Source organism: Colletotrichum fioriniae (genome assembly GCF_027942845.1).
Source record: "Colletotrichum fioriniae strain IMI 355084 chromosome Unknown scaffold_6, whole genome shotgun sequence".
NCBI classification, from domain to species: Eukaryota; Fungi; Ascomycota; class Sordariomycetes; order Glomerellales; family Glomerellaceae; genus Colletotrichum; species Colletotrichum fioriniae.
The window spans coordinates 1,516-14,162 of NW_027076842.1; the positions used below are offsets into that span (position 1 = coordinate 1,516).

Consider the following 12,647-nt stretch of genomic DNA (forward strand, 5'->3'; position numbering starts at 1 on the left):
TTAATAATTTATTTAAAAATTATTTTTTTTATTATAATTATTTTTTATTAAATTTAGTTATTTTTTTTATTTTATATAACGCGTTTAATATATTAATAATAGAGGGTTAATTTAAGGACTTTAAAAATAAAAATAGCTCTTTATATAAACATTTTTAGGTCTTTTTTAATAGCTTAGAGAATAAAAATAATTCGGCTTTTATTTAAAAAAAGATTATATATTTATATATAAAAAAAAGTATTTTAAAAATAAAGAGAGTAGAATTATAAAGACGTGTGTTGCTTGTTATAATACGTCGCTCGCTATATAAGTACGTTATATAATTAAATAATATATTATATTATATGATATCTTTCAAAAACCTAATTTTATTAAAGTTAATATTTTATATTTATAAGGCTAAAAAAAAACCCACTATATATAATTAGAACTAACTTATACCGGTCATAATAAACCCCTGGCCGCTTAGCGGCCTTACCTTCCATTCTAAAGTATCAACTTCTCCCTTAAACTCGGCGGTCTCTTCAACTAGGTCCCACTCGCCAGTTTCTTCCCTTTTCTTCAAAGAGCGAAAGATAATGGTCTCTCCAGCATCTTCAAAGATGAATTCCCTTCTACACAGCCGCCTCCATTGTTCCGCCAGTGTTCCCTCCCTAGCATTCTCTGCCTCTAGCTCGCGGTTCTTTCTCAACACGGCCAAGAAAGCCTTACTGTCCCAGAGCCCTTCTTTCCGCGGGTACATTTCGAGGATGCGCGTCGCGTTATCCCTAACCAGGGGATCGCGGCACGTCATAGCGACGACGGTAAGCTGCCACGCCAGGCCGAACTCCATCGAGAAGACGTGTGCGGGAGTCTTGAAGTCTTTCTGCTGCTCACGGAGCAGGATCTCGATGACGTCGTTAATCTCTCGACAGTACGGTGTCATGGAAGCGATGGTGGCTTCGTCGGCGTATTTGGGAAAGAAGCTGTATAGAAACATGACGAGGTAGTGCATACGAAGATGCAGGATCTTGAGATACTCTTTACGTGAGATGTTCACGTCGGACAATGTCTTGTTGTAGAGCGGCTCGAAAGCGTGTCGCCACTGCTGGAGATTTGCGACCGATTTTTCGCAGTACGCTAGCAATTCAGGCTGGTTTTGCATCATCTCGAGTAGTTGGTCGATGCCGGCCTCATCATTGATCTCTTCGAGTTTGAGATCATCGATGACAGTCAGTAGGAGGGGACCAAGCTTAGCGATTCGTCGCTGGCAGGTTTGCCACCAATAGTATGCGTCTTCAGCGTTGCTGAATACCTCCGGCATTGCTTTTCTTCCTTCTCCTGGGTCTGTATAGCGTTGTATCTGCATGTTGTACGTCTCAATGGTATGTCCTCTGGCTTTTAGGCCTTTGATGAGTTCGTAGGCTGGTGACCGGCTTGACTTCACATGGCCACTGAGAACGGTGCGACTTTGTACGTCGAGATGGTTATATAGATCCAGAATTTCGGTAATGAGTTGCCTAGGGTCGGGCGCGAGGTTCCAGATGCGATGATCCGAGTCCTCGCTGGTGAGCAACTCCTGCAACAACACGAAACCAAACTTGACATGCTGAAGAGCCGAGTGTCGGTTTCCCCGCAAGGCCTCAAATGCGACAAAGAGTATGGACAAAAGTACGGCCTCTTGAATGCTGGCAGTCTGGAAGTCGGCCTGCCCTTGTAGACGAAGTGCCTGGCAGTAGTAGACAATGGCATTCTGATAATGTGGGCTCTGCAGTAGGTTGGCGATGTTACCAAAATTCCTCGCCACGACATAAGGGGAGCCCTGAGAAGACAGTGCCCTGCTGATGGCCCCGATGCTCATAGCCGCTTGTCGCAGAGCTGAGTTTCGGCGGGTGAGCTGAGGCATCGTAGTTGTCCAGAGGTTGGTCCTAGAGAAGTGAGCGCCGCCGAGTGAGACGCGAACTAGTTCGTTCCAGTCGTTGAAGTAAACGCTTTGCATATCATCAGCAAAATCGAGGGTGTTCACATTGGGTTCCCGGATGCGCAGACGGGGACTCGTCCGGCGACGTAATGGTTCGGGGTTCAAGGGTTCCAGGTCCCTCGGAGCCTTGCCTCTTGTCTTTCTTGGTTTGATGGCATAACCATCACAGACACCGCGGGTCTTGAGGCAATTCATGCAATGAGGCTTGCCCTCGTCACACTTAATGTGCCTTTTTCTAGAGGACTAATCAGCACACAAATACTGGCGGTTGGATTTTGAAGTCTAACTTGACTTACTTGCCTGTACGGAGTAAGCGGTGTCCATTTACCTATTCAGTGACCTCATATCTGGGTGAAGACTCACAGGTGATACACCCTGTCCTCACTTTAGGTGTGCTGGTGCGCGTATGGCGAGGACGGTGGGCCATGGAGGATCTGCCATTTTCGCTTTCCAGAGATCCCGCTTGGCTGGGAGGAGCCCCTGGCGGCGACAAGGAGTTTGATGCCGACGCTGTATCTGCAAGGAGAGTGAGATCCATTCTCCGATTGTGGTGTGTGATTGTCTGAGGGTAACTCGTATGAGAGATGGGAGAGTCAGAGGCCTTCGGCCGGCCGATAGGCTCCGTTAACCGTAGGTTCGGGGTCGGGCTCGACCCATGCAGCTGCACGACGCCGACGAGAGGGGACTTGGCAAGGGGTCCTGAAAAGTGCAGTCAGAAGGGTCCCGTTTTGGCCGTCCTGCAGCTTTACCAGCTTTCGTCTGTAGTTGGAAAACAGAGCACTGGGGGTCCAGTCACGGTCTACCTGTACTGTAGTAGACTATCCGTCTCGCTGGATTCTATTATGAACGAGGTATTGGGGTGTTTTCGATAGGATAAGGCGTGACGTGACGTCTTGAGTACACTGAGGCTGGGCTGCAGCAACGTTTGTCATACAAGATGAACTCTTCAGCCCTCCTTGATCAGAGGTTACACTAAGGCTCATTTGAACAATGATCACGGGGCGGAAATTTAATCCTGGATTGTGCGATCAGACTGTCTTGTTGCATAATCTGAGTTGTGCAGAGCCACTTCTATTATGTAGATCGGGTAGCTGCAAGACTACTCGCAATACCCCTGGCCTGTTGATCAGCACATCTGTCAGCCCGCAACAGTCTTGTCTACTGCAGGCGTGCTGAGCCACATCTCGATCGGGCTTACGCCAGGTCACCCGTTCATTGCCAATGTTAAGGTTAGCGTTGTCAGTGCGGGCAACCCACGTCTGCAGCCGTCGTAAACCCGCCAGAAAACGGGCGTCTTACCCATTCCTATTGCGTCTGCAGAGGTTGGTCTGGATTTTTGTTGGATTTATAAACCCAGTCTCCCACCATTAGTCAACCCTATTGTTTCCTCTCCACGACAGTTTTATTCTCGCAAGACGAGAATATCCTCATCCCGACTTAACGTTGTCACCCTCTGGCCCTAGGTAACAGGGCCTTTACACTCTGCAGCAATGTGCGCCGCATCGTCATCAGCCGCGGCGGCCGCGATCCAGCGGGAGACCACTTGGTTCCAGCCAGCCCAACCTACTGCCGCAATGGGCCCAGGATAACTCAAGTCTTCCCGGCGAGGTCGGTTTAACACACGATCTTCAGCATCAACACCAACAACAGTCACTTCAGTTGTCGGCCGCTGGCCTCCCGGGTACAGAGTTTGGGCTTTTTGGCCCAGACTCTGTCCACATAGATCCTAGCCTTCCGTACTCTGAACCACCGCCTTGGGACACTCTGCCATGGATGTCTGCTACTATGCGACGCATCCCATCAGTGCTAGTCCCCTCGACAACCCGATTGATCAGTGTAAGAAGACAATATTTTTCTATCTCTGCACCCGATGAGTCAACATCTAGTGTACTGACTACATATATCAGCTTTCCCACTTACCTTCCTCGACACCTCACCCCCCGCCTTTTTCGACACCTTCTCCGACACCTTCCTCCCCGTTCAGCTGGATGCCCTCTTTGAGCCCAGCTCTAGTTCCAATTCCAATTCCAACAGCCCGAACCAGCCTCCGCCCCTGGATATGTCAGTGTATACTGCTGCTTCGGGGGCTGAGTCATCTCACCGGTCCTCGCCGAATGACAATACTCAGGACCCAGAGGTAGCCACTCCCTACACCGACAAGATCCTTCGTCGTCAGCGAAACACGATTGCTGCCCGCAAGTACAGACAAAAGAAGGTTGATCGCATCGACGAACTTGAATCAATGCTGAAGGAGATGACTCGGGAGAGGGACGATTTACGAATTCGTCTCGCTCGTCAAGAGGCTGAGACCGAAGCGCTCAAGAGTGTTATGGGCAAGGAAACTAAGTAGTAACGCCTCAGCGCGCTTCAACTTTGTGACTGGGCTTATAGTGGATGAAAGGGCGCGTTGTGCAGGTCGAATATTGTCATGGAATAGCCGATGAATGCAACTCTCGATCAGTCGCACCGTATTCCAATTAAGCTGCTTGAAATGTTGCGCTGTCTATATAACCCTTAAGAACTTGACGAGATGCAACCCAGTTTTTAGGTACGATCGTAGCGACGGCAGTGGACGCATGATTCAGTATGGCTCATTCTATATCTGTTGGTATACACGTAAAGCAGGTCAGACCTTTCGGTCGCGACGAGGTCAATAGTATCGAATTGTCTATTGGGCGTTTGGAAGGGAGAAGTTTGCGGACAGAGCCCGCGATCCCTCCGTGGGGGTAAGTAGGTGGAAGGGTCCGTCTGCACGGGCCCCAACTGCCCACCTACCCACCTACCTACCTACCTACCCAAATCCACCTTTTCTGCCTTCGTAATCCAACAATATCCATGCACTGAATTGCCAACATCAGCATAGTCACAATCAGGCTTACTTCGCGGCCCTTAGTCGTGATATCATGATGGACAACTACTATTATGTTCGTGCGAGTCTGCAACAAGCAAGTGTTCTATCACGAATGGCTCAGTACGGCCCCCCATTGTATATACTCACATACCTCCCCCTAGGTAAACAAAACAGCTTCTCTCTATGATTCACGACAATTGAATATATCAGTCGTCACTAACATAGGTAGCTAAGACCGTGTTGTAGGCGCGCCTAGGAGGTTAAGGAGGGGGTTTCGGGGGGAGGGGCGGACCTGTGAAGCGCTCAATTTCGGGATCTCCATCAGCGACTTAGGATAGCGCCAGTCATCCTCTGACGCAAGAATCCCTGCTAGCGCGGATGAATCATCGTGAGCCATGCTTGGCGTCTCATTCGGATCTGACCACTAGTAGTCTAGGATTGTGGCTGAGTACGAGCGGAATGCAGACGGAAACTTTGTCTACCGAGTGTCCGTACTAAGGTCACCAATTGGCGAACGGGACGGCAGAGGACCCCGAGCATTCATGTTATGGCATTTATGGCGTTAAGAGATTTTCTGATGCAGCTTCACCCCGCTATTGCTGTTTTAGTAAAAAGGCACAAGCTGCACAATTAGCTTAATGCATCCACTTATTCCTGCCGGCAACAAGCTGCTCCGGAGATGTGCATCTCCATATTCTTGTGCCATATTAGGTCGATTTAACTTGGAAGGCATTGGCCGCCATCTTGTCCCACCTGTTCTGGGGCTCTAGCTGTTCGACGTCTTCATCCTGGGTGTCTACCAAAAGTAGGGCCTTTGCAATGTATCGATTCAGCTTTTTATCTCTTAACGTTTCGCCCTTTTGCAAACATGCCATACTATGGCTCTTGACTCGTGGTTTGACTTCCGTTCATATATCGGAAAGCATGGCCAGTTTTCCATCGGTCAGGTTGAAAACTTTCTTTACAACAAAGGGTCCCACGCAATGTTGAGCTAACTAAAACATCATGATATTGTACGCATCGCCCAATGACCTTGTACGAATTCAGGCGACGCTTCGGACCGGGACTTAGGCGTAACTACCTCATGTCTCCAGTACTAGTATCTGATTAGATCCCAGCCGCGCTAGGTAGAGACAAGTGTTTCTCGCTTGAAACTCCATGAATTTGCGATGCTGGCAAATAGAAACTAGGTAGGTAACCTTGAGCTCAGAAGTGATAAATTCCTACAGTCGCAAAAGTCATGATACTTCCCACGTAGCATTGAAGAGTCGTCCACGACCTTGGTATTTTCAGGATAAGCTGTGCTAAAAAGCTTCTCTATATACAAACTTGTTGTGAGCGAGATGATGTTAGTACAAAGAACTATATCCGTATATTTTCATCTGGGAAAAAACAAATTACGAAATATTCTTATTCCATTCTTGTAATAGAGCATTAACAACTAAAAGTAACTCAAAGTGATGAAAGAACTAGTTCTCTGTACGCTCTGTCATGGATACTTCAGCATGCCGGTGTCACCGGTGCCGAAGTAAAGTACGTCTTGTAGTAGACGTTGTTGCCAATATGCTTGGCCACACTGGGAGGGGGGTTGAGCGGACCACCCTGCTGGTTGGCATTAGGGAACAGGATGCTAGGGCTGTTTGGAGAGAGAACGCTGGTTGGGCAGCCAAGAACGGTGTTGCCAAAGAAAGGGTCAAGCTTGGAAATAGCCCAAGTAGTCGCGGCAGCCACCTCCTCCGTAGTCCCGGCGACGAAGAGTGGTACCAGTGAATTAATACCCTGGTAAACATCACACAGAAGAGTCGTAGCATTCAGATTTCCTGTGCCGAGCTGCGCAATAGCTGGAGTAACAGGATTGCGGAGGTAGATAAGGAGACCCTCTAGCACGGTCTGAACTGCAGTGTACGGCGTTGCGCGACGGTACCAGTTGGCGGGCCATGTTTCGGGTACGTACTGGAATTCCCCCGTCGCGGAGTCGTACTTAGCCCCGATGATAGAGGAGATGGACTCATAATTGGCAACACCTCCGAGTCCGTAGGTGCCGTTGCTGAAGAACTTGTGTGCCGGATGTTAGTAGCTACTAGAGATCAGAGATAATGGAGCAACTTACGTTAGGGTAGAAGGCAAAAGCGCCAAGAGAGACAATCAAGGGGAAAGGGAAGTAGTAGAGGTAAGGATTGTTTTTCTGAGAGAACATGGACAGTTCTTGGTATTGTGTACCCATGTTGGTCAGATCAAACTGCTTCGTTCCGCTCTTTGCTACGATGTCAACATTCTGCTTGAATAGGCGGGATGAGAGATGGTGAGCATCGCCACATCCGTTGTAGAAGTCTTCTCGGTTAGGTGAGATGTCGGCCTAAGAGAGTTAGACAGATTTCACGAAACATAATTGAACTCATAGTCTCACCTCGACTGTCGAGTGCCTGTTCAAACCGCCAACATTCCCTGGGCCAGATCCCAAGTAGAACGACTCAGTGGCGATATCTCCGTCCGTGAGGACAGCAAAAACACCGAGGATAGTTGACAGGTCAGGACCCATGTTGAACCCGCGAGCAGTGGCTTCAATTACTTGGCCTAGGGTGACGTGGCCATCACGAGGCAGGTAGCCGTGATTCGCAAGCAGATTCAAGCCCGGGCAGGGTCCTCTGCTATCATTGGGGCCAGGTGCGATGAAGTCGTAGCCTGGTTCCGGACGCTTGTTTGCGGGGTTCAATGCTCCTTGTGCCACAGCCCCAAGAAGTCCGGTAATGGTGTTGGTGAGTGAGCCGATGATTCCGCCGAGGATCTGTGGCTCGGGATTGGCTTCAGGTTCTGCGTTGCGCTTGATCAAATTCTCGAGGTCTTCCTTTGTTGCCATAGACGGGAATGCGGCTGCTGAGGCGGCCAGCAAGGCTGGTAATGTGCCTTGATACCTCATTGCAACTAAGCAGTAAGTAAGTATATGCGTTATATGAAGTGAAGAAGAAAAGTAGGCCAATGGAGCAGTCAGAGAATCCCTGAATGATGATGAACGCCTGAGGTGATGAGAAGACGGTGACTTTTATAACCGCTTAGTGTGAATGACATACTCCGTTTGACTAGATTCAACGTAAATCTCTGAATGATGACATAGTTCCAAAACAAACATCCACAACGGTTCGTCGACGCACTGTTCCCAGGGAATATCCAGCAGTGGTAGCGACATGGAAATGGCCACGCGGGAAGATTTGATCCCGAGTGTAGTGTATCGGTCCGCGGGAATGGCGTCGTCAACGGCGCTGAAGAGTAGCCACTAGACACTATAGTACCTATTGAGCTTCCACTTTCCCCGGATGTTTACTCCGCAAGAACATTTCTGGGGATCGGGAGGGCACGACAAAAGGACCTGGCCGTGTACCAAAGACGCTTCCAAACTACCGACATGCTATTCCTATCCGCCGTGCACGCAGCATCCACGCAGTGGCTGCCCAATATCAGCATTCTCCCAGGTAGTCTTAGCTGAAAAGGGAGTAGTGTACAGATCATCGCGCGGGACGAAGCACTTCCGTCGGCAACGCTAATGGCATCGTCCCCTTGTTATGACGTCTAATCTCGCTATGCTATACGCTCAAGTGCCCAATCATCTCTTCGGGGAACTGAGAAGCTCGTCCAGTAGCATAATAAGTGGTTGGAAGCTTGCGGACGCGCTTGATTCGCGCTTGTTTTAATAGTTTAGTATCAAAAGATCGTCATGGACGAGTCGGTGCTAAACCTCGGCACAGTCCGTGGAACGAACGTGGCTCAGATTTGGGTATTCAATTTTGCAGATCCCCAATTCGCTTTTGTGTTAGCTCAAGTTCTTTCCATGCCCTCTTTGACAAATTCGTCACGTTTGATTGGTGGATTGCGCTTACCAGCGTTGATCCTCGGGAACGATGTTGTTGGAGTAACACCAGATCATAATTTTTTCCAATAAACTGTCTCCTCCCTTTGAAAAGTCTCGTTCAACCGGGCTAGCGGTGGTTACCGTTCCCTTCGCTCACACTTCCCTCACCTCCTGCAGCCGGCTTTCCGGGTCTGAGCTGCCGTATAATTATAATTCCTGTTACTGCAGCACCTGCCGCTACTTCTTAGCCAAGGGTGACCCCTCCATGTTTGGGGGATCAGACTTGCAGCCTTTTGCCTTTCGTCTTCTCTCGGTTTGGCTGCATTCTTGCTGGGCTCTCAATTGGTACAAGTAATTATTGAGTCAAGAAATGGAACAGGGGAGAAAAATCAACGAAAGGAAGCTATATTGAGGCGTCAAGGCGTTTCCAGACGGGCGCAGACAGTAGCGTTAGTGCACAGGATGAGGACACGAGTCCGTGAAGTTAAAAGCCTCTTTGGATCATAGGTATTCAGAAGATGTCAAAATGCTCCATCGGTGGGCCCTGTTCACCTCTCCCTTAGATGTTGCGCGCGCACCTGGGCCATGTCGTGCTATGACGCACATCAACATGGTCAACTAGAGAAACAAGCTCAACTGAATGCACCCCGGCCTACGCATCCCCAGCTATTACCACTGCGCGGCAGCATCTGCCGGATATTGAGCTACCATTAAGCCTCTCTAAGTGTAGCTATGAGCAACATGACGCATCACACGAATTATGGGATCCTTTGAGATGCCTTATTAGTGTTTCGAAACATGTTTCTTGAGTTTCCCCAATTTCGTACGGATACACCACGCTTTTATTCGAATTGCCTTCATCATCAAAATACTGATCAAATGATGACGACCGGTTACCCGACCTTGTCAAGATCCAGAAACGAACTAGCCTGTTTCCATCTCCTTTGGGCGCTCATGGCGTCGCAGTCAGCATCTATCTAATGTGAGAGCCGCCAACAATCTTCTTGTTCTTTCCAGGGAATACCGAAAACAGCTTTTTCAAACTGAGTGAATGCTGCTAGATCGACTCACCCGACGGCCCGAGCCGCAACTCTCTGAGCAAGACCGTGTGATTAGGATAAGATGCTAAGGCGACCTCAGTGATGCTGCAGCCTTTGATTATCTTGCGTATCAGATTCTGAGGGCTCTCACGGAATATTCGTACGAGAAATAAGATATAGTCTCAAGTTAAAGCAGCGTCTTCTCAGACATGGCGTTCCCTCATGTGAAGTTTGACTGGCATCTTCTGAAAGGCCCAAGAGCGGTCATCTCCCTTTCTCACTGCTCTTAATCAAGTCGGTTTTCGTTACGACATGGGATAGTCCAAGATTTCGGAAATATGTTTGGCCGAATGGATTTCTCGTTCTGTACGGTTCCATTTCCACACGAGACATATGGCCCAGAACGCAATTACACGTACATCTAGCAACGCCTTGAACCCTCACTTGATCCAATCTACATGCCACATATGTAACGATCACGGCAGCACGAACGATGCAGAGTCAACGGCAACATTACTAAGCGTCATCCCACAGATGGACTGCTTAACATCATTGATAATGATGGCGCACGTTTTGATTCACAAAGATTGTCCTTTCCCTTCCTTTTTGTGTCTATATTTCCCACCCTCGACACCCTGACTCGTGGTTTAACCCTTCGTCTTATTTGAGTATCTCACATCCACCACGACGTCTACTTCACTCGTCAGCAGGTTGGCATTTGAGACTCATCAATCATCTCAAACTTTGCCGAAGCGTCTGTCCCTCTCACAGTCAGAAACGGGAGCGGACCCATTGACGGCCTCGGAGGACATCTTCGTGCAGCAAAGTGTTTCCCCAACGACCCAGGCTTGGCAACTTTGCAAGCGTAGTTCCCAAGGGTCAGAGTTATTAGCATCCTGTATCATCTCCATTCTGGGAGATACCCAAGCGGCCATCCATAGGCACCTGCAATGAAGAGGTCCTTCAAATCCTTGCATGTTAAGTATGAATAGGAATCTTTAGTGCGAAAACGACGGTTATCTCGCCTACAGCATACCTTGAGCACCAACGGAGCATCACGAGACACCATCGATGGGAACTTCTATGAAGCCTGCGTATGAAAACGGAGAAGTTGCTCACCATGGCTACCAAGCAGACGCATACAAGGATACATATGAACCTCTCGATGGTTTCCATTCCCTATCAAAAACAACTGTGAAGAGTCTCGACAAAGTGAGCACCACACCAAGCATACGTACAAGGTCCTCACAGATCACCCCTCACGTACCTCATAAACAAAAATTCTACTCCTGCCCTCTTCCGGGGCGAAATACAGTCTCACTCGTCCCCCGACGACAGCAACATCCATCGGATTCTTCGTCATCAGCACGCTCTTCCTTCCAATGCTCCCCTCTACGTGGTTCTCCTCCCTCATCCACGGCGCAACCCCTGTTCTCTCCATAAACGGAACCTCCCACAGAGGAACCATCCCCTCCACTTCAACAATCGCCAGCCCACCCACTTCCAACCCCGGCGCCAGCGTCGCGATGCCGGAGCAAAGCATCAGATGCCTCCCGTCGACGGTACCGAGAGATTTACAGTCTTGGTAATCGATCCAGTATGAAGGATTCACGATTGTTGTCAGAGGTTCATCGACTTCCCCATCGTAATCCACTTCACCCAGTTTGCCAAGTTGAGCCTGTTCCTCTTTCCTGATCCTACCGCCAATTTCGCCCTCCCATGTCATCGCGACCTTGCTTAGATCCCATTTCCTCGCAACTCTCCCACCCCACCCCAAGGTCGTCAACGTCCCATTGTGGACATCATGCACGATCCCACCCTGGTGATCCGCCACCTTGAAGACCCTCTCCATCTCCACGCTGACCGGATCAACCCTCACCACTGTCGCCGTCGAATTCGGCCGGTACTGCGAGAGCGTAGCCCAGATATGCCGCCCGTCAAAATCAATCCCTCCGTTATGATACTATTCCCTTCGTTAACCATCCGTCTGACTTCAAGGGGGCTGCAAAGTGACACAGGCCCCTAAAGAGAAGAGAATTGGAGTGGAAAGAATGTCGAGTCGAGATTTACCTCCAAGTCCCCTTCCTCGGAAACAACCCAGTCCCCAAGACGTCTTCCGCGCCCATCAAACACCACGAAATGCGCAAAGCCTGCCCCGGCACTCCGATCCGTCCCATCAATCCATTTTCCGTCAGGATACTTCTCCGTCGGGACGGTATACTCCCCTGCCGAAACCCAAAACCTTTCCCCATCACCATCCTCCACTGGGTCCCGTTCTCTGTCATTTCCCCATACATCACCACCCGCAAGCCTCACCATTCCCTCCGGCTCCCATAACTCCCCTTCAAGCTTAATAACCTTGACAAGATCCAGTCTCGCACCCTCGCCACCGCTCATACTCGACCGAGACAACCCCGTCAACTGCTTCACAATCTCCGCGCCATCCCGCGCGGCCCCAGACTCAGGAAGCGGCACGGACGCCAGCGGAGCATTGAGCGTCGGCCTCGTGACATTCTTCCACTTCATTGTTCCTTCTACGACGCTGCTGCTGGTCAAAAACAACAAGAGGAAAGAGTGCGGCGCCCAGACTCTCATCACAGTTATTGCGAGGACGCGGTCTCTGCGTAAGGGCGCGAGACTCAAGGGAATGTGAAAATCGTATAATCTGCTACAGATCTTGAGGAGAATGAGATCACGGAAGGGGCAAGTTGCGATAAAATGACGGAAACTTGAAAAGGTCAAGTGCTGTGGATGAGAAACGTGAAGCGATCTCTAGCCCAACCGGAGACGTCGGAAGAAATTTTGTCGATCAGGTCCCGCCCCGCACATCCCCGCCCCGGCTCGCGTTGTCCTCATTCACCCGTTCCAGACGCATTGGAGGTACGTAGGTCGAGAGCCCAACCACTGCATCGGATGACGTTGCGCAAATCCCACTGCCGTATCGGGCTTTCT

The 12,647-nt window shown here is 49.6% G+C and overlaps 3 protein-coding genes across 3 annotated transcripts; 1 reads left to right on the forward strand and 2 right to left on the reverse strand.

The window, feature by feature from the left end:
• Nucleotides 1-430: 430 nt before the first annotated feature.
• N0V96_005485 (uncharacterized protein) lies at nt 431-2,155 on the reverse strand (the record flags this gene model as incomplete). Its single annotated transcript, XM_053199237.2, has 1 exon — nt 431-2,155. The coding sequence occupies one exon, from the start codon at nt 2,153-2,155 to the stop codon at nt 431-433; it is 1,725 nt and encodes a 574-aa protein (XP_053043299.2).
• Nucleotides 2,156-3,729: 1,574 nt separating this feature from the next.
• Nucleotides 3,730-4,310, forward strand: N0V96_005486 (uncharacterized protein; the record flags this gene model as incomplete). Its single annotated transcript, XM_053199238.2, has 2 exons — nt 3,730-3,796; nt 3,868-4,310. The coding sequence occupies 2 exons, from the start codon at nt 3,730-3,732 to the stop codon at nt 4,308-4,310; spliced, it is 510 nt and encodes a 169-aa protein (XP_053043300.2).
• Nucleotides 4,311-6,311: 2,001 nt separating this feature from the next.
• On the reverse strand, nt 6,312-7,728 carry N0V96_005487 (uncharacterized protein; the record flags this gene model as incomplete). Its single annotated transcript, XM_053199239.2, has 3 exons — nt 6,312-6,866; nt 6,922-7,167; nt 7,219-7,728. 3 exons carry the CDS (start codon nt 7,726-7,728, stop codon nt 6,312-6,314), a joined length of 1,311 nt encoding a protein of 436 aa, XP_053043301.2.
• Nucleotides 7,729-12,647: the final 4,919 nt, after the last annotated feature.